The sequence below is a fragment of the Pseudophryne corroboree genome, chromosome 11 (assembly GCF_028390025.1).
Source record: "Pseudophryne corroboree isolate aPseCor3 chromosome 11, aPseCor3.hap2, whole genome shotgun sequence".
NCBI lineage: Eukaryota > Metazoa > Chordata > Amphibia > Anura > Myobatrachidae > Pseudophryne > Pseudophryne corroboree.
The window spans coordinates 171,314,392-171,335,261 of NC_086454.1; the positions used below are offsets into that span (position 1 = coordinate 171,314,392).

Consider the following 20,870-nt stretch of genomic DNA (forward strand, 5'->3'; position numbering starts at 1 on the left):
CAAGTGGCCGACACAAACACCTGGCCCATCTAGGAGTGGCACTGCAGTGTCAGGCAGGATGGCCCTTCAAAAAATACTCCCCAAACAGCACATGACGCAAAGAAAAAAAGAGGCGCAATGAGGTAGCTGTGTGACTAAGCTCAGCGACCCAAGTGGCCGGCACAAACACCTGGCCCATCTAGGAGTGGCACTGCAGTGTCACGCAGGATGGCCCTTCAAAAAAATACTCCCCAAACAGCACATGACGCAAAGGAAAAAAGAGGCGCAATGAGGTAGCTGTGTGACTAAGCTCAGCGACCCAAGTGGCCGACACAAACACCTGGCCCATCTAGGAGTGGCACTGCAGTGTCAGGCAGGATGGCCCTTCAAAAAAATACTCCCCAAACAGCACATGACGCAAAGAAAAAAAGAGGCGCACTTGCAGGGGCCGTGCAAATGGTGGAAGGCGCAAGCTCTTCCCGTCCAGTGTTGGGAAGGTCAGGCATCGCAACCGACACAATTGGACTCTTCTTGGGGATTTGTGATTTCGAAGAACGCACAGTTCTTTGCTGTGCTTTTGCCAGCTTAAGTCTTTTCATTTTTCTAGCGAGAGGCTGAGTGCTTCCATCCTCATGTGAAGCTGAACCACTAGCCATGAACATAGGCCAGGGCCTCAGCCGTTCCTTGCCACTCCGTGTCGTAAATGGCATATTGGCAAGTTTACGCTTCTCCTCAGACGCTTTTAATTTAGATTTTTGGGTCATTTTTTTACTGATCTTTTGTGTTTTGGATTTTACATGCTCTGTACTATGACATTGGGCATCGGCCTTGGCAGACGACGTTGATGGCATTTCATCGTCTCGGCCATGACTAGTGGCAGCAGCTTCAGCACGAGGTGGAAGTGGATCTTGATCTTTCCCTATTTTTTTAACCTCCACATTTTTGTTCTCCATATTTTAATGCGCACAACTAAAAGCCACCACAGGTATACAATGTAGATGGATGGATAGTATAGTATTATATTACTTATGGAGGACGAGTGACGACACAGAGGTAGGTACAGCCGTGGCCTACCGTACTGCTATATATATATATATATATATATATATATATATATATATATATAATATACTGTATAATAATAATAACGGACCTGGTGGACACTGTCAGCAGACTGCTAAACTAGTATGAAGAAAAAAAAAGCCACCACAGGTATACAATGTAGATGGATGGATACTATAGTATAGTATTATATTACTTATGGACGACGAGTGCACTGACGACACAGAGGTAGGTACAGCCGTGGTCTACCGTACTGCTTATATATATAATATACTGTATAATAATAATAACGGACCTGGTGGACACTGTCAGCAGACTGCTAAACTAGTATGAAGGAAAAAAAGCCACCACAGGTATACAATGTAGATGGATGGATAGTATAGTATTATATTACTTATGGACGATGAGTGCACTGACGACACAGAGGTAGGTACAGCCGTGGCCTACCGTACTGCTTATATATATATAATATACTGTATAATAATAATAACGGACCTGGTGGACACTGTCAGCAGACTGCTAAACTAGTATGAAGAAAAAAAAGCCACCACAGGTATACAATGTAGATGGATGGATAGTATAGTATTATATTACTTATGGACGACGAGTGCACTGACGACACAGAGGTAGGTACAGCCGTGGCCTACCGTACTGCTATATATATATAATATACTGTATAATAATAATAACGGACCTGGTGGACACTGTCAGCAGACTGCTAAACTAGTATGAAGAAAAAAAAAGCCATCACAGGTATACAATGTAGATGGATGGATAGTATAGTATTATATTACTTATGGACGACGAGTGCACTGACGACACAGAGGTAGGTACAGCCGTGGCCTACCGTACTGCTTATATATATAATATACTGTATAATAATAATAACGGACCTGGTGGACACTGTCAGCAGACTGCTAAACTAGTATGAAGGAAAAAAAAAGCCACCACAGGTATACAATGTAGATGGATGGATAGTATAGTATTATATTACTTATGGACGACGAGTGCACTGACGACACAGAGGTAGGTACAGCCGTGGCCTACCGTACTGCTATATATATATATATATAATATACTGTATAATAATAATAACAACGGACCTGGTGGACACTGTCAGCAGACTGCTAAACTAGTATGAAGAAAAAAAAAGCCACCACAGGTATACAATGTAGATGGATGGATAGTATAGTATTATATTACTTATGGACGACGAGTGCACTGACGACACAGAGGTAGGTACAGCCGTGGCCTACCGTACTGCTTATATATATATAATATACTGTATAATAATAATAACGGACCTGGTGGACACTGTCAGCAGACTGCTAAACTAGTATGAAGAAAAAAAAAGCCACCACAGGTATACAATGTAGATGGATGGATAGTATAGTATTATATTACTTATGGACGATGAGTGCACTGATGACACAGAGGTAGGTACAGCCGTGGCCTACCGTACTGCTATATATATATAATATACTGTATAATAATAACGGACCTGGTGGAAACTGTCAGCAGACTGCTAAACTAGTATGAAGAAAAAAAAGCCACCACAGGAGTGTTTTTCAGGCAGACAAACATATACTGGACTGGTGGTCACTGTCAGCAAAACTGTGCACTGTACTCCTGCTATAACTGCTCCCCAGTCCCCACAATTAGGCAGTGTGAGCAGTGCACTCACCACAGATATATGCAGTAGTGCAGCACACTGAGTGAGCACAGATATGGTGGAGCGTTTTTTTCAGGCAGAGAAACAACGGATTAAACTCACTGGTGGTATAATCAAAACCCTGCACTGTACTCCCTAACAGCTGCTCCCCGTCCCCAATCCTCCCCACAATTATAACTAAGTCACTCAGTCTTTACTCTTTTCTACTATAACGGAGAGGACGCCAGCCACGTCCTCTCCCTATCAATCTCAATGCACGTGTGAAAATGGCGGCGACGCGCGGCTCCTTATATAGAATCCGAATCTCGCGAGAATCCGACAGCGGGATGATGACGTTCGGGCACGCTCGGGTTAACCGAGCAAGGCGGGAGGATCCGAGTCGCTCGGACCCATGAAAAAAAAGGTGAAGTTCGGGCGGGTTCAGATCCCGAGGATCCGAACCCGCTCATCACTATATGCAACACATCTTTTATTGCAATAATCATATAATGAATACTTTTTGCCAACTTTGGCTGCAATCTCGCATCATATTAGTCGACACTGGAGTCAGAATCAGTGTCTGCTACTTGGGATAGTGGGCGCTTCTGAGACCCAGAAGGGCCCTGTGATATAGTGAAAGGCAAGGACTGACTCCCTGCATTTTCCCTGGACTCTGCTTTGTCCAATCTCTTATGTAATAAATTCACATTTGCATTTAAAACATTCCACATATCCAACCAATCAGGTGTTGGCGTTGTCGACGGAGCCACCACACTCATTTGCTCCACCTCCTCCCTAGAAAAGCCTTCCGCTTCAGACATGCCGACACACGCGTACCGACACCCCTACACACTCAGGGAAATATCTAATCTGGAGACAGTCCCCCAATAAGGCCCTTTGGAGAGACAGAGAGAGAGTATACCAGCACACACCCAGTGCCAATGACCCTGGAAAACTATTTCCCAGACACACAGCACTTTAATATTATTCAATATACACTCACTGCCAAATTAGGTGCCCCCCCCCCCCCCTATTTTTAAGCCCTCTGTCACCGTGTTCAGCAGGGGAGAGTCCGGGGAGCCAGCTTCTCTGCAGTGTGCTGTGGAGAAAATGGCGCTGGTCAGTGCTGTGGAATCAAGCTCCGCCCCCTCAGCGGCGGGCTTCGGTCCCGCTCAAAAATACAATACTGGCGGGGGATTTGTACATATATTGCCTCCGCAGCCCATATATACTAAAATGCCAGCCTAGAGGTTTAATATTGCTGCCCAAGGCGCCCCACCTGCTCCCTGCACCCATCCGTGCCTTGGAGTGTGTTTGTGTGTGGGAGCAATGGCGTGCAGCGTTACCGCTGCGCGTTACCTCAGTGAAGATCTGAAGTCTTCTGCCGCCTGTGATGTCTTCTGTCTTCTAATACTCACCCGGCTTCTATCTTCCGGCTCTGCAAGGAGGAAGGCGGCGCGGCTCTGGGACGAACGGCTAGGGTGAGACCTGCGTTCCGATCCCTCTGGAGCTAATAGTGTCCAGTAGCCTAAGAAGCAGGACCTATCACTTAAGTAGGTCTGCTTCTCTCTCCTCAGTCCCACGACGCAGGGAGCCTGTTGCCAGCAGGGCTCCCTGAAAAAAAAAAACCTAACAAAATTCTTTTAATCAGAGAAACTCAGGAGAGCTCCCCTGTAATGCACCCAGTCTCCTCTGGGCACAGGATCTAACTGAGGTCTGGAGGAGGGGCATAGAGGGAGGAGCCAGTGCACACCCATTCTAAAGTTCTTTATAGTGCCCATGTCTCCTGCGGAGTCCGTCTATACCCCATGGTCCTTACGGAGTCCCCAGCATCCTCTAGGACGTAAGAGAAAACAACAACTTTGCATCTGGTCAAACCATGCTTCAATGCAAGGGGTCCATAGATTTGCATACAGTTGCTCTTTCCCACCCCAATCCCCTGGCTCCCTTACTTCCCACATTCCCGGTGACCAGTCCCCCTCGTTTAGGTCTGTCCCAGCCCCCTTGCAGTGGGAGCCATTGAGTAGATGGGACAGACCTTTTACAATTATTATGTAAAATAACCCTCTCAGAAACGTTATTTTGCCCTGCTATGCACATGGGTTAGTCCTGGTTTTTACATTCTTTACAAAGAGGGTATATCATACCTTCACTTAGAACAGTCATATAGGCATCCCATCCATATCCACCTTTGCAGCCAGCATCACAGGGTCCACAGTCTAGAACCTCTTGAAAAATAAAGTAATGAGTGAATATAAATGCTGCGATGATGGCAGAAATCAGTGTTAAGGTGCGTACACACGTGCGATATTGGTTAAAGGCCGATATCCGCTACAAAAACTGCCCGGAGGGATGAGCCTCTGATCTAGCCAATATCGACCTTGCCTGCACAGTCTATTTGTCCTTTTCTACAATGCTGATCCCGCGGGAGCGCACATCGGCATTGTAAGAGTATATACACGGTGCGATTTGCAATAACTTTTCTGAAAATTTTGACTATATAGGAAAAATCGTAAGAAATATTGGACCGTGTGTACTCACCATTAGAAAGTGCTGAAACCCCAAGCCTTTTCTTAAATTACTGAAAAATATCTGAATTCATTGGTAGCCTGCTAAACAGCAAATCCTGCAAATTACATTGTACTCATTTCCATTGAATTAAAATACATGATTTTCCAAGCGCTGTTTTAAAACGAGTTTTATGGTAAGAACTTACCGTTGTTAAAACTCTTTCTGCGAGGTACACTGGGCTCCACAAGGATGGACAATGGGGTGTAGCGTAGGATCTTGATCCGAGGCACCAACAGGCTCAAAGCTTTGACTGTTCCCAGAATGCACAGCGCCGCCTCCTCTATAACCCCGCCTCCCTGCACAGGAACTCAGTTTTTAGTTAACCAGCCCAATGCAGTAGCAGGAAAAGAGACGACAACGGTTAGTAGCCACATAGACCACACTCTCACGACAAGAGAAGTGTCAGCGGCTAATGCCATACCAACCCGAAGAAGCTAAGTGCGTCAGGGTAGGCGCCTTGTGGAGCCCAGTGTACCTTGCAGAAAGAGTTTTAACAATGGTAAGTTCTTACCATAAAACTTGTTTTCTGCTGTGGGGTACACTGGGCTCCACAAGGATGGACAATGGGGATGTCCTAAAGCAGTTCCTTATGGGAGGGGACGCACTGTAGCGGGCACAAGAACCCGGCGTCCAAATGAAGCATCCTGGGAATCGGCAGTATCGAAGGCATAGAAGATTATGAACGTGTTCCCGGAGGACCACGTAGCCACCTTGCACAATTGGTCAAGGGTCGCACCACGTTGGGCCGCCCAAGAAGGTCCAACAGACGAGTAGAATGGGCCGTAATGTGAGCAGGAGCTGACAGACCAGCCTTCACATAAGCATGTGCAATCACCATTCTAATTCACCTGGCCAGGGTCTCCTTGTGAGCACGCCAGCCACGTTTGTGAAATCCAAACAAAACAAAGAGAGAATCAGATTTTCGAATAGAAGCAGTTCTCTTCACATAGATACGGAGAGCCCGTACCACATCCAAAAACCGCTCTTTGGAAGACACCTCAGGAGAATTAAAGGCCGGAACCACAATCTCCTGATTTAGGTGGAAAGAAGACACCACCTTCGGCAAATAATCGGGACGAGTCCGAAGTACCGCCCAGTCACGGTGAAAAATCAGATATGGGGAACTACAGGTAAGGGCCCCCAAATCCGACACTCTTCTAGCAGATGCAATAGCCAGCAAGAACACCACCATAAGGGAAAGCCACTTAAGATCAGCTGAACCAAGGGGTTCAATCGGAGGCTCCTGCAACACCTCCAAAACCACTGACAAGTCCCAAGGAGCCACAGGCGGGACATAGGGAGGTTGGATACGCAACACACCCTGAGTGAAAGTATGAACATCAGGTAAAGTCGCAATTTTTCTCTGAAACCACACCGACAAGGCAGAAATATGAACCTTGAGGGAGGCCTAAATCCAGGCCCTGTTGCAGAAAAGCCAAAAGTTTGGCTGTACTAAACTTGGAAGCGTCATAATTGTTAGATGCGCACCAAAAAAAGTAAGAATGCCAGACCCTATGGTAAATCCGGGCAGAATCCGGTTTCCGGGCCCGCAACATAGTTTTAATGACCTCTTCAGAAAAACCCTTAGCCCTCAAGACAGAAGCTTCAAGAGCCACGCCGTCAAAGACAGCCGGGCTAGGTCCTGGTAGACACAGGGGCCTTGAACGAGGAGGTCTGGGCGTTGTGGAAGTAGAATTGGACGCTCTGACGATAGGCCCTGCAGGTCTGAGAACCAGTGCCGTCTGGGCCACGCTGGAGCTATGAGAAGAAGATTTCCTTTTTCTTGCTTGAACTTCTGAATTACCATGGGCAGGAGTGACACCGGAGGGAACATATACGGCAGCCGAAACCTCCACGGCACCACCAGCGCATCCACGAATGCTGCTTGAGGATCCCTTGTCCTTGCTCTGAAGACCGGAACCTTGTGATTGTGTCGAGACGCCATCAGATCTACATCTGGAAGACCCCACTTTTCCACTAGGAGTTGAAACACTTCTGGATGGAGGCCCCACTCGCCGGCATGCACGTCCTGACGACTGATTTAGTCCGCTTCCCAATTCAGGACTCCCGGAATGAATATTGCCGATATGGCCGGTAGATGGCGTTCCACCCAACGTAGAATCTGTGAGACTTCCTTCATTGCCAAATGGCTTTGAGTGCTGCCTTGATGATTTATGTAAGCCACTGTGGTGGCGTTGTCAGACTGTACTTGAACAGGACGGTTCTGAATTAAATGCTGGGCCAGGTTCAATGCATTGAAGACCGCCCGCAATTCCAGAATATTGATCGAAAGGAGAGATTCCTCCTTGGTCCACCGACCCTGAAGGGAGTGTTGCTCCAGCACCGCGCCCCAACCTCTTAGACTGGCATCTGTCGTCAACAGGACCCAGTTGGATATCCAGAAGGGACGGCCCCTGCACAATTGTTGGTCCTGGAGCCACCAGAGCAGCGACAGACGGACCTCCGGAGTCAATGAGATCATTTGAGACCTGATCCGGTGAGACAGGCCGTCCCATTTGGCTAGAATCAGCCTCTGGAGGGGGCGAGAATGGAATTGAGCATACTCCACCATGTCGAATGCTGACACCATGAGGCCCAGCACCTGCATTGCCGAATGTATCGACACTTGCGGACGAGAAAGGAAGCAACGAATCCTGTCCTGAAGCATCAGGACCTTCTCCTGACACAAGAACAACCTCTGGTTGTGAGTGTCCAATAGCGCTCCCAGATGCACCATGCTCTGAGCAGGGATCAGGGAGGATTTCTTCCAGTTGATGAGCCACCCGTGGGCTTGTAGAAACCGTACCATCATATCCAGATGACGTAGGAGAAGTTCTGGGGAATTTGCCAGGATTAACAAGTCGTCCAGATACGGCAGTATCCTGACCCCTTGACGGCGGAGTACCGCCGTCATCACCGCCATTACTTTGGTGAAGAGTCGCGGAGCCGTTGTTAAACCAAAAGGTAACGCCCGAAACTGGTAATGGAGGTTGCCAATAGCGAACCTCAGGTATTGCTGATGTGACACTGCTATAGGAATATGCAGGTAAGCATCCTGTATGTCCAGGGAGACCATGTAGTCCCCAGGTTCCAAGGCTAGAACTATAGAGCAAAGGGTTTCCATACAGAACTTGGAAACCTTCACAAACCTGTTCAATGCCTTGAGGTTGAGAATGGGCCGGGAGGACCCATTCGGATTCGGGACTAGAAACAGCGGAGAATAGTACCCCTGGCCCCTCTGCGCAAGAGGCACCTGTACTATGACTCCTGTATCCAGGAGGGTCTGTACCACCGAATGCAGAGTGTTTGCCTTTGTCTGTTCCGACGGGACATCTGTCTGGCAAAATCGATGAGGGGGTCGGTTTTTGAAGGCTATGGCGTAACCTCGAGTAACGACTTCACGTACCCAGACATCTGAAGTGTTTTTCAACCATTCCTGGGTATACCCTAGAAGCCGGCCCCCCACCCTGGGATCCCCCAGGGGGAGGCCCGCCCCATCATGCGGCAGGCTTATTGGCCTTGGAAGCTGGCTGACGGGCCGCCCAGGCTCTTTTCGGCTTCGGCTTACCAGGTTCGGAAGTGTGGGCCTGCTTGTTGTACGCCTGACCTTTTGCTTTACCTGAAGGACGAAAGGGGCGAAAGGAAGTACCTTTAACTTCGAAACAGAAGGAGCGGTACTTGGCAGACAGGCAGTTTTGGCAGTAGCCAAGTCAGCCACTATCTTATTTAAGTCCTCCCCAAACAGAATATCTCCCTTGAAAGGGAGTACCTCCAGGGTTTTTCTAGAGTCCAGATCCACAGAACAGGATCTCAGCCACAATATCCGGCGAGCCAGGACTGACGTAGTAGAGGCCTTGGCTGCTAGGATACCGGCATCAGAAGCCGCCTCTTTAATATAGCGAGAAGCTGTGACAATATATGACAAGCATTGTCTAGCATGGTCAGAGGAGATTTCAGCTTCTAACTCCAAGGCCTATGCTTCAATAGCCTCTGCAGCCCATGTAGCTGCAATAGTGGGCCTTTGTGCAGCACCCGTGAGGGTGTAAATCGCTTTAAGACAACCCTCCACACGTTTATCCGTAGGCTCATTTAGAGACGTGACGGTAGTGACAGGCAGAGCTGAGGAAACCACCATCCTAGCCACATGTGAGTCCACTGGAGGAGGCGTTTCCCAATTCTTAGACAGCTCTGGCGCGAGGGGATAGCGAGCCAGCATCTTCTTTTAAGGCACAAACTTCGTACCCGGGTTTTCCCAGGGTTCCTGACGTATATCCACTAGGTGATCAGAGTGAGGTAAAACTTGTTTAACCACCTTCTGACGCTTGAACCTATCAGGTTTCTTAGGAAGGACGGATGGCTCGGGATCATCCGTAATCTGTAGAATTAATTTAATAGCCTCCAAAAGATCAGAAACATCCACATGTGAACTACCCTCCCCATCAGCCGTATCTGAGTCAGAACCTGTGGGGTCAGTGTAAGTGCCATCTTCATCAGACGAGGTGTCAGTGACAGCAGTGGATTGTGAGGAGACAAGTGCTCGCTTAGAGGACCCCTTGGACTTAGGCGAGCGATGGTCAGACTTTTTAGTAGTCAGGGACTGGTTCAACTTCTTCAATTGAGCAGATAAATCGTCCGCCCACAGCAGGTTAGCTGCAGGGACCACATACGGTTGTACCGGCATTGGGGGTTCCATAGGGGGTGTTGGTTTATGAACTAGCGTATGCAGAAGCGTGGAAAAAGTAGCCCACGGTGGGTCATTATGTGCCTCCGTTACCACAGTCCCACTGGGGGGCAAGGAGCCCACAGAACCAGAGCCCACAGCTGCTATATTCCCCTCATAGGGATCTGTGGCTTCAGCAACACCGGCAGTGTGTTCAGCCCCAGAACCGTTACCCTCAGAAGCAGACATGATATAACTTGCAGTATCAGGTAACACAGAACAATTGGCAGCAGCACAATACCTCTTACCCAAACTAGAGATGAGCGGGTTCGGTTTCTTTGAATCCGAACCCGCCAGAACTTCATGTTTTTTTTCACGGGTCCGAGCGACTCGGATCTTCCCGCCTTGCTCGGTTAACCCGAGCGCGCCCGAACGTCATCATGACGCTGTCGGATTCTCGCGAGACTCGGATTCTATATAAGGAGCCGCGCGTCGCCGCCATTTTCACACGTGCATTGAGATTGATAGGGAGAGGACGTGGCTGGCGTCCTCTCCATTTAGATTAGATTTAGAAGAGAGAGAGAGAGAGAGATTGCTGTGATACTGTAGATTAGAAGAGAGTGCAGACAGAGTTTAGTGACTGACGACCACAGTGACCAGTGACCACCAGAGACAGTGCAGTTGTTTGTTTTATTTAATATATCCGTTCTCTGCCTGAAAAAAACGATACACAGTCACACAGTGACTCAGTCTGTGTGCACTGCTCAGCCCAGTGTGCTGCACATCAATGTATTGTATATAAAGCTTATAATTGTGGGGGAGACTGGGGAGCACTGCAGGTTGTTATAGCAGGAGCCAGGAGTACATGATAAATAATATTATATTAAAATTAAACAGTGCACACTTTTGCTGCAGGAGTGCCACTGCCAGTGTGACTAGTGGTGACCAGTGCCTGACCACCAATATATTAGTAGTATTGTATACTATCTCTTTATCAACCAGTCTATATTAGCAGCAGACACAGTACAGTGCGGTAGTTCACGGCTGTGGCTACCTCTGTGTCGGCACTCGGCAGGCAGTCCGTCCATCCATAATTGTATTATAATATATACCACCTAACCGTGGTTTTTTTTTCATTCTTTATACCGTCGTCATACTAGTTGTTACGAGTATACTACTATCTCTTTATCAACCAGTGTACAGTGCGGTAGTTCACGGCTGTGGCTACCTCTGTGTCGGCACTCGGCAGGCAGTCCGTCCAACCATAATTGTATTATAATATATACCACCTAACCGTGGTTTTTTTTTTCATTCTTTATACCGTCGTCATACTAGTTGTTACGAGTATACTACTATCTCTTTATCAACCAGTGTACAGTGCGGTAGTTCACGGCTGTGGCTACCTCTGTGTCGGCACTCGGCAGGCAGTCCGTCCATCCATAATTGTATTATAATATATACCACCTAACCGTGGTTTTTTTTTCATTCTTTATACCGTCGTCATACTAGTTGTTACGAGTATACTACTATCTCTTTATCAACCAGTGTACAGTGCGGTAGTTCACGGCTGTGGCTACCTCTGTGTCGGCACTCGGCAGGCAGTCCGTCCAACCATAATTGTATTATAATATATACCACCTAACCGTGGTTTTTTTTTTCATTCTTTATACCGTCGTCATACTAGTTGTTACGAGTATACTACTATCTCTTTATCAACCAGTGTACAGTGCGGTAGTTCACGGCTGTGGCTACCTCTGTGTCGGCACTCGGCAGGCAGTCCGTCCAACCATAATTGTATTATATACCACCTAACCGTGGTTTTTTTATACCACCTAACCGTGGCAGTCCGTCCATAATTGTATACTAGTATCCAATCCATCCATCTCCATTGTTTACCTGAGGTGCCTTTTAGTTCTGCCTATAAAATATGGAGAACAAAAAAGTTGAGGTTCCAAAATTAGGGAAAGATCAAGATCCACTTCCACCTCGTGCTGAAGCTGCTGCCACTAGTCATGGCCGAGACGATGAAATGCCAGCAACGTCGTCTGCCAAGGCCGATGCCCAATGTCATAGTACAGAGCATGTCAAATCCAAAACACCAAATATCAGTAAAAAGCCTCTTTTTTTCTTTGCGTCATGTGCTGTTTGGGGAGGGTTTTTTGGAAGGGACATCCTGCGTGACACTGCAGTGCCACTCCTAGATGGGCCCGGTGTTTGTGTCGGCCACTAGGGTCGCTTATCTTACTCACACAGCGACCTCGGTGCAAATTTTAGGACTAAAAATAATATTGTGAGGTGTGAGGTATTCAGAATAGACTGAAAATGAGTGTAAATTATGGTTTTTGAGGTTAATAATACTTTGGGATCAAAATGACCCCCAAATTCTATGATTTAAGCTGTTTTTTAGTGTTTTTGGAAAAAAACACCCGAATCCAAAACACACCCGAATCCGACAAAAATAATTCGGTGAGGTTTTGCCAAAACGCGTTCGAACCCAAAACACGGCCGCGGAACCGAACCCAAAACCAAAACACAAAACCCGAAAAATTTCAGGCGCTCATCTCTAAGTCCCAAACCCCTGCGCAGTGTAGTCAGCACTAGCAGAGACAAAGGAGAGATATGGTGACTAAATCACAGAGAAAAATACGTATTAAAGTATATCTTTGTGAAAATCCTATATCAATATAAAACCTGACGCACCAAGCCCCCTCAGGTTATAGAATATAGGGATAGCAGGTTGAGTGAAAGACACGAAATGGACACCACTCAGCTATCTAATGCACACACAGATAGTCACAGTTTGTGCAATGCAGAGGTCATTACTGACAATAATACTGCACTGGACTAGCTTATATATATAGCTATATAGTCAATAGATATAACACTACACAGTAAGAACTGGATGTATATCACAGGGTAATTGTACTAGAAAACCCTGACTAAATGCACTCTTTTTTAACTAGCACTGTCTAAAAAGGCAGGTTGATTACTTAAGTGTCATGTAAAGTCACAGCACTGACAACCAGGCGGCTTTACACAGGAGGATTTGCCCAAGCAGTCCCAGGAACAGTGAAGCTGAGGAATAATGGTGCCCAGACACTGACAGGGAGTGAGGGAGAGACAGATATGCAGCTCTAGGGCGGGAACATTTGCGGGAAATGGCGCCCTGGGGCTGGGGGAGGGGCTTCAGGTCTAAGCCTTATCCCCCTGCTGGCAAAACCACCGGGTACTGTGGGCTCTTATTAAACTGGTTTAGAGAGAAAACCTGACCTGCGCCCATGCCCTGGTGATCTAGTGGGATCGCCTGTACTGCCACAGAGTCCACCGCCAGCGCGCGTGGCCCGCCTCCCACTGACCGCGCCGGATCGCGATAAAGACCGGGTCCCGCAAGCGGGACCCACTCACCACCTCCCGAAGCGCAGCCACGCGATCCCGGAGAGCCCCCGTCGTGTGTGCCTGACGTGAAGAAAACCAGAGCCTCCTGCTGTAGTTACCCGGCAACCAGGGCTCGGGAGTGTACAGCGCCGCTGGGGAGAGCTGGAGCTGCAGCAGTGAATGTCTTCTGACATTTACCACCGCTGCTTCCCTTGAAGTCTTCACTTTTTCTTCATAAAAAAGCTCTTCTTAGGGCTGCCTGGAGCAGCCCCTCTGTTAAGTGCCTGCTTAATGCAGCACCAACTACAAAACTGAGCTCCTGTGCAGAGAGGCGGGGTTATAGAGGAGGCGGCGCTGTGCATTCTGGGAACAGTCAAAGCTTTGAGCCTGTTGGTGCCTCGGATCAAGATCCTACTCTACACCCCATTGTCCATCCTTGTGGAGCCCAGTGTACCCCGCAGCAGAAAAATGTCAAATCTTTTCCCGTTAAATTCAATGGGATTTCTAGGTATAGAAATCCTATTGAAATGAATGGAGAAAGATCACATCAGTGTTTCCTTCAACCCATCTATAGAAATTCAAAACTCTTTTATTAAGCCGCATATGTCACGATCCGGGTATCTGGACGCCATTTCTTACCCATCAGATGCCTCCTAAGGCTGGCTCAGCGCTCCAGGACCGGATCCCATCTGTTATCCTGATGTGTACATTCCTGTATCCTCTCCTGTCACTCTGGGACGCTGTCACAGTAAACGCCATATTACACCTGGCATGGCGTCTCCCGCGGCCTCCGCCGCCGTCCCTGAACTTCTGCATGCAGAGTGTCTGAGTGGCGATTACGTCAGCCGCGGCCTCCGCTGTGTCCGCGTGGTTGGATGTGCATCTGTCAGCCTGGCGCCTCCTGTCTCCGGTGGCCGGCGCCGCCATTACTGTTTTCATTACCACATGGATTACAAACCAAACTTCCCTCCAAGTGTCTGCATGGGCGCAGCCATCTTGGATTCTGTCAGCTGATCATTTCCACCAATCTGTTCTCAGTATTGATAATCTGCATAATTGCCTAGCCAATCCCTTCCTTGCTGCAGGTATAAATACACTGTGCCTGAGCAAGGAAGGCGTCAGTGCTTTGGTTGTCAAACCTAGTTCCTGTTTGTCTCTCTCCTGTGATTGTCTTCCAGGTTCCAGCTCCTGTCTCAAGACTTCCACCATAGAGACCCGCACCAGCATTCCACCTGCGGTGTAGCCTGACTCTCCAATCCATTGTGGATTCATCTGTTTCCAGCTACAACATTACCTGGTTCCAGCTCAGCTTCCAGCAGAGTACAGCTTCCCTTAAAGGGCCGGTGTCCTTTCTACACTTTACCACTCTCCACCGGTATTATTATTTCTCCGCTCTCAAGTTCTACATTTCAGTTCATATTTCATCGCTCCCAAGTTCATTTATTATTTAACTGGTTCCAGCCAGTATCCACTCCGTGCTAACAACAGTCTGGTTCCAGCCAGTATCCACAGCAGCTGTTTTATCTTCAGCAACCCAGCTTTTCCTGGAACACCAGCTGGCACAATCCTGGGTTATCTCCATTGCTACAGTCGGGCCTGGTAAGGACTTTCCATCTAGAAGATCATAAGAACTATCTCACACTACCAGTACCCTGTGGCTCCTGCCATCCTGTAGTACCCAGGAACTGTATTTATTCTTTGCTGACTTTTACGTTTTCTTTTACTGCTGCTGTGTTGCGGAGTTGTCATAATAAACATCATTGACTTTTATCCAAGTTGTCGTGGTCACGCCTTCGGGCAGTTATTATTCATGTTACTTACATGTCCAGGGGTCTGATACAACCTCCCAGGTTCCGGTACATCTCAGCCCCTACAACTGAGGCTGCCTCCCGTCAGCTCAGGCCCTCAGTTGTGACAGTAAGCACTGACCTAATGAATCCAGCCGGAGACCAGGATCAAGCGGCCAGGCCGATGCAAGAACTGGCAGCCCGACTAGAACATCAGGAGGCTGCACAGGGCCACATCATCCGCTGTCTCCAGGATCTCTCTACTCGGCTGGATGGGATTCAGACAACTCTCCGTGGATCAGGCGCGTCTGGTGCGTCAATCACAGTGACTCCAGCTATAACCCCACCCACCTTACCCATTTCTGCTCCACGTCTTCATCTTCCAACGCCAGCAAAATTTGACGGATCTCCAAGATTCTGCAGGGGATTTCTCAACCAGTGTGAGATTCAGTTTGAGCTACAACCTGGCAATTTTCCCAGTGACCGTACAAAAATTGCCTACATTATTTCTTTTCTCAGTGGCTCAGCCCTTGATTGGGCATCACCGTTATGGGAGAGGTCCGACACCCTGCTATCTTCCTACACTGCCTTCGTGTCAACATTCAGGCGCATCTTCGACGAGCCAGGCCGGGTAACCTCAGCTTCATCCGAGATTCTCCGTTTACGCCAGGGGTCACGTACTGTAGGACAATATCTGATACAGTTCCAGATCCTGGCATCCGAACTGGCATGGAACGACGAGGCCCTGTATGCTGCATTCTGGCATGGCTTATCTGAGCGTATTAAAGATGAGTTAGCTACCAGAGACTTACCTTCTAAGTTAGATGAGCTAATCTCACTCTGCACGAAAGTTGATTTACGTTTCAGAGAGAGAGCAACTGAGCGTGGAAGATCATCTGCTCCAAAATCTTCTGCTCCTCCTCCTCGTCAACTGTCACCATTTAAAGATGAGCCCATGCAACTTGGCCGTTCCCGTTTAACTCCTGCTGAGCGCCGAAGACGTCTCTCCGAGTTTCTCTGTCTCTATTGTGCAGCTCCGTCTCACACCATTAATGCCTGTCCCAAACGTCCGGGAAACTCCAAATCCTAGCTCGCCAAGGAGAGGGCCGGCTAGGAGTAATGATCTCCTCTCCATCTCCTCAAGATTGTAATCTCCCAGTCTCGCTTCAAGTTGCTCAACGTTATCGGAACGTCATTGCCCTCCTTGATTCCGGAGCAGCTGGGAACTTTATTACCGAAGCCTATGTTAAACGGTGGTCCCTACCCACCGAGAGACTTCCTTCGTCCATTTCTTTAACTGCCGTGGATGGCAGCAAAATTTTTGATGCAGTTATTTCTTTAAGGACTCTACCAGTTCGTCTGAGAGTGGGAGTTCTTCATTCCGAACTTATTTCTTTTTTAGTGATTCCAAGAGCCACACATCCTGTGGTCCTGGGCCTTCCATGGCTCCGTCTTCACAATCCTACAATTGATTGGACGACTACGCAAATCCTGGCATGGGGTTCCTCCTGTGCTGAGACATGTTTGTTTAAAGTATTGCCTGTCTGTTCTTCCTCCCCCAGGTCGTCTGATGTTCCACCTCCTCCATATCAAGATTTCACGGATGTGTTCAGTAAAGCTTCTGCTGATATCCTTCCTCCTCATAGAGAATGGGACTGTCCGATTGATCTCGTTCCAGGGAAGGTTCCACCTCGAGGCCGAACTTATCCGTTGTCTCTGCCTGAGACGCATTCTATGGAGGAATATATTAAAGAGAACCTAGCAAAGGGGTTCATTCGACCTTCTTCTTCTCCAGCCGGCGCAGGCTTCTTTTTTGTAAAAAAGAAAGATGGTGGTCTGCGGCCGTGCATCGACTACAGAGGTTTGAACGACATTACCATCAAGAACCGTTATCCTTTACCCCTGATTACTGAGCTCTTTGACAGAGTTAGCGGAGCTACCATCTTTACAAAGCTGGACTTGCGAGGTGCATACAATCTCATCCGGATCCGTGAGGGTGACGAGTGGAAGACCGCCTTTAACACCCGTGACGGACATTATGAGTACCTCGTCATGCCCTTCGGATTGAGCAATGCTCCAGCTGTCTTCCAGCATTTTGTCAATGAGATCTTCAGAGACATTCTATACCGTCATGTCGTGGTCTATCTAGACGATATCCTCATTTTTGCCAACGATTTAGAGGAACATCGTTTTTGGGTTAAAGAGGTTCTGTCCCGTCTCCGTGTCAATCATCTCTATTGCAAATTAGAAAAATGCGTCTTTGAAGTCAAGTCCATTCCGTTTCTAGGGTACATTGTGTCCGGTTCCGGACTAGAGATGGATCCTGAGAAACTACAAGCAATCCAAAATTGGCCGGTACCCTTAACCCTCAAAGGGGTCCAGAGGTTCTTAGGGTTCGCCAACTATTACCGAAAGTTTATACGAGACTTTTCCACCATTGTGGCGCCTATTACTGCTTTCACTAAGAAGGGTGCTAACCCGTCCAAGTGGTCTGAAGAAGCCATGCAAGCATTTCATCTTTTAAAACAAAGGTTCATCTCTGCGCCTGTTCTGAAACAGCCTGACATCGACTCTCCTTTCATCTTAGAGGTGTATGCCTCCTCCGTTGGAGTAGGAGCGGTGTTATCTCAGAGGGCTAAAGATGGCCATTTACACCCTTGCAGTTTCTTCTCCCGGAAGTTCTCCCCAGCTGAGCGCAACTATGCCATTGGCGACCAGGAGTTGCTAGCCATCAAGCTCGCTCTAGAAGAGTGGAGGTATCTGTTGGAGGGAGCTTCTCATTCAATCACCATACTTACAGACCACAAGAACCTTTTATACCTGAAGGGCGCACAATGTCTCAACCCTCGTCAGGCCAGATGGGCACTTTTCTTTTCCAGGTTCGACTTTAAACTCCAGTTCTGTCCGGGCTCTCAGAATCGCAAGGCCGATGCCCTTTCCCGCTCATGGGAGCAAGAAAATGAGTCAGAGTCTTCAGACAAGCATCCTATTATAAATCCGTTGGCATTCTCCACGGTAGGGATGGACTCTACGCCCCCATCAGGGAAAAGTTTTGTGAAGCCGAAGCTAAGGAAGAAGCTCATGCATTGGGCCCATGCTTTCCGTTTTGCCGGGCATACAGGTATCCAAAAAACCCTGGAGTTTATCTCTAGGTCCTATTGGTGGCCAACTCTGAAAAAGGACGTCTTGGAGTTTATTGCATCTTGCCCAAAGTGTGCCCAACATAAAGTATCCCGCCAGTCGCCTGCGGGGCAACTGGTTCCACTATCCATTCCCCGTCGACCATGGACCCACTTGTCGATGGATTTCATTACAGACTTACCCATGTGCAACAAGTTCAATACCATCTGGGTGGTAGTTGATCGGTTCACCAAGATGGCACACTTCATTCCTCTCACCGGTCTTCCGTCAGCTTCCAAGTTGGCTCAAGTATTCATACAAGAGATCTTCCGACTCCACGGTCTTCCTGAAGAAATTATCTCAGATCGAGGAGTTCAATTCACAGCCAAATTCTGGCGAAGTTTATGTCAAGTCCTCCAAGTCAAGCTAAAGTTTTCCACGGCTTACCATCCTCAGACCAATGGTCAAACCGAGAGGGTGAATCAGGACTTGGAGGCCTTCCTCCGCATCTATGTGTCCTCCTCTCAAGATGACTGGGTTCAATTACTTCCCTGGGCCGAGTTCTGTCATAACAACCAGTATCATTCTTCATCTGCTTCAACACCATTCTTCACTAACTTTGGATTCCACCCTAAAGTCCCTGAGTTCCAACCGCTTCCAGCAACTTCTGTCCCCGCAGTGGATATCACCTTGCATCAGTTTGCCAATATCTGGAAGAGCGTACGATCAGCTCTGCTCAAGGCATCGTTCAGGTACAAGAAGTTTGCGGATAAGAAGCGTCGAGCAGTTCCTGCTCTCAAGGTGGGTGATCGGGTATGGTTATCCACGAAGAATTTGAGGTTAAGAGTTCCCAGTATGAAGTTTGCACCTCGCTATATCGGTCCTTTCAAGATTGAACAAGTCATCAATCCTGTTGCTTACAGACTCCAGTTGCCTCCCTTCTTAAAAATACCCAGGACATTCCATGTTTCCCTGTTGAAACCGCTGATCTTGAATCGGTTTCATTCCTCACTTCCTCCAACTCCGAAAGTCCAAACTCAACGAGGCGTTGAGTATGAAGTGGCCAAGATCCTGGACTCACGTCACCGTTACGGTCAACTACAATATCTTATTGACTGGAAGGGTTATGGTCCTGAGGAACGTTCATGGACCAATGCTTCTGATGTCCATGCTCCTGCCTTGGTCCGGAGATTCCATTCCAAGTTTCCTCAAAAGCCAAAGAAGTGTCCTGGGGCCACTCCTAAAGGGGGGGGTGCTGTCACGATCCGGGTATCTGGACGCCATTTCTTACCCATCAGATGCCTCCTAAGGCTGGCTCAGCGCTCCAGGACCGGATCCCATCTGTTATCCTGATGTGTACATTCCTGTATCCTCTCCTGTCACTCTGGGACGCTGTCACAGTAAACGCCATATTACACCTGGCATGGCGTCTCCCGCGGCCTCCGCCGCCGTCCCTGAACTTCTGCATGCAGAGTGTCTGAGTGGCGATTACGTCAGCCGCGGCCTCCGCTGTGTCCGCGTGGTTGGATGTGCATCTGTCAGCCTGGCGCCTCCTGTCTCCGGTGGCCGGCGCCGCCATTACTGTTTTCATTACCACATGGATTACAAACCAAACTTCCCTCCAAGTGTCTGCATGGGCGCAGCCATCTTGGATTCTGTCAGCTGATCATTTCCACCAATCTGTTCTCAGTATTGATAATCTGCATAATTGCCTAGCCAATCCCTTCCTTGCTGCAGGTATAAATACACTGTGCCTGAGCAAGGAAGGCGTCAGTGCTTTGGTTGTCAAACCTAGTTCCTGTTTGTCTCTCTCCTGTGATTGTCTTCCAGGTTCCAGCTCCTGTCTCAAGACTTCCACCATAGAGACCCGCACCAGCATTCCACCTGCGGTGTAGCCTGACTCTCCAATCCATTGTGGATTCATCTGTTTCCAGCTACAACATTACCTGCTTCCAGCTCAGCTTCCAGCAGAGTACAGCTTCCCTTAAAGGGCCGGTGTCCTTTCTACACTTTACCACTCTCCACCGGTATTATTATTTCTCCGCTCTCAAGTTCTACATTTCAGTTCATATTTCATCGCTCCCAAGTTCATTTATTATTTAACTGGTTCCAGCCAGTATCCACTCCGTGCTAACAACAGTCTGGTTCCAGCCAGTATCCACAGCAGCTGTTTTATCTTCAGCAACCCAGCTTTTCCTGGAACACCAGCTGGCACAATCCTGGGTTATCTCCATTGCTACAGTCGGGCCTGGTAAGGACTTTCCATCTAGAAGATCATAAGAACTATCTCACACTACCAGTACCCTGTGGCTCCTGCCATCCTCTAGTACCCAGGAACTGTATTTATTCTTTGCTGACTTTTACGTTTTCTTTTACTGCTGCTGTGTTGCGGAGTTGTCATAATAAACATCATTGACTTTTATCCAAGTTGTCGTGGTCACGCCTTCGGGCAGTTATTATTCATGTTACTTACATGTCCAGGGGTCTGATACAACCTCCCAGGTTCCGGTACATCTCAGCCCCTACAACTGAGGCTGCCTCCCGTCAGCTCAGGCCCTCAGTTGTGACAGCATACAAACGGTACGATTCTAGCTAACGATATTGAGACTATATAGTCCATATCGTTAGAAAAACTAGTGCATATCGTACCATGGTGGTCATCCCG

At 48.2% G+C, this 20,870-nt stretch overlaps 1 protein-coding gene across 1 annotated transcript in view; it reads right to left on the reverse strand.

Moving 5' to 3' along the window:
* LOC134970067 (cathepsin W-like) overlaps positions 1-20,870 on the reverse strand; it is a 120,691-nt gene that overhangs the window by 83,317 nt on the left and 16,504 nt on the right. The window contains exon 6 of the mRNA XM_063946162.1: positions 4,840-4,920. Within this exon, the coding sequence (XP_063802232.1) occupies positions 4,840-4,920 (81 nt within the window). The remainder of the gene's footprint in view (positions 1-4,839; positions 4,921-20,870) is intronic.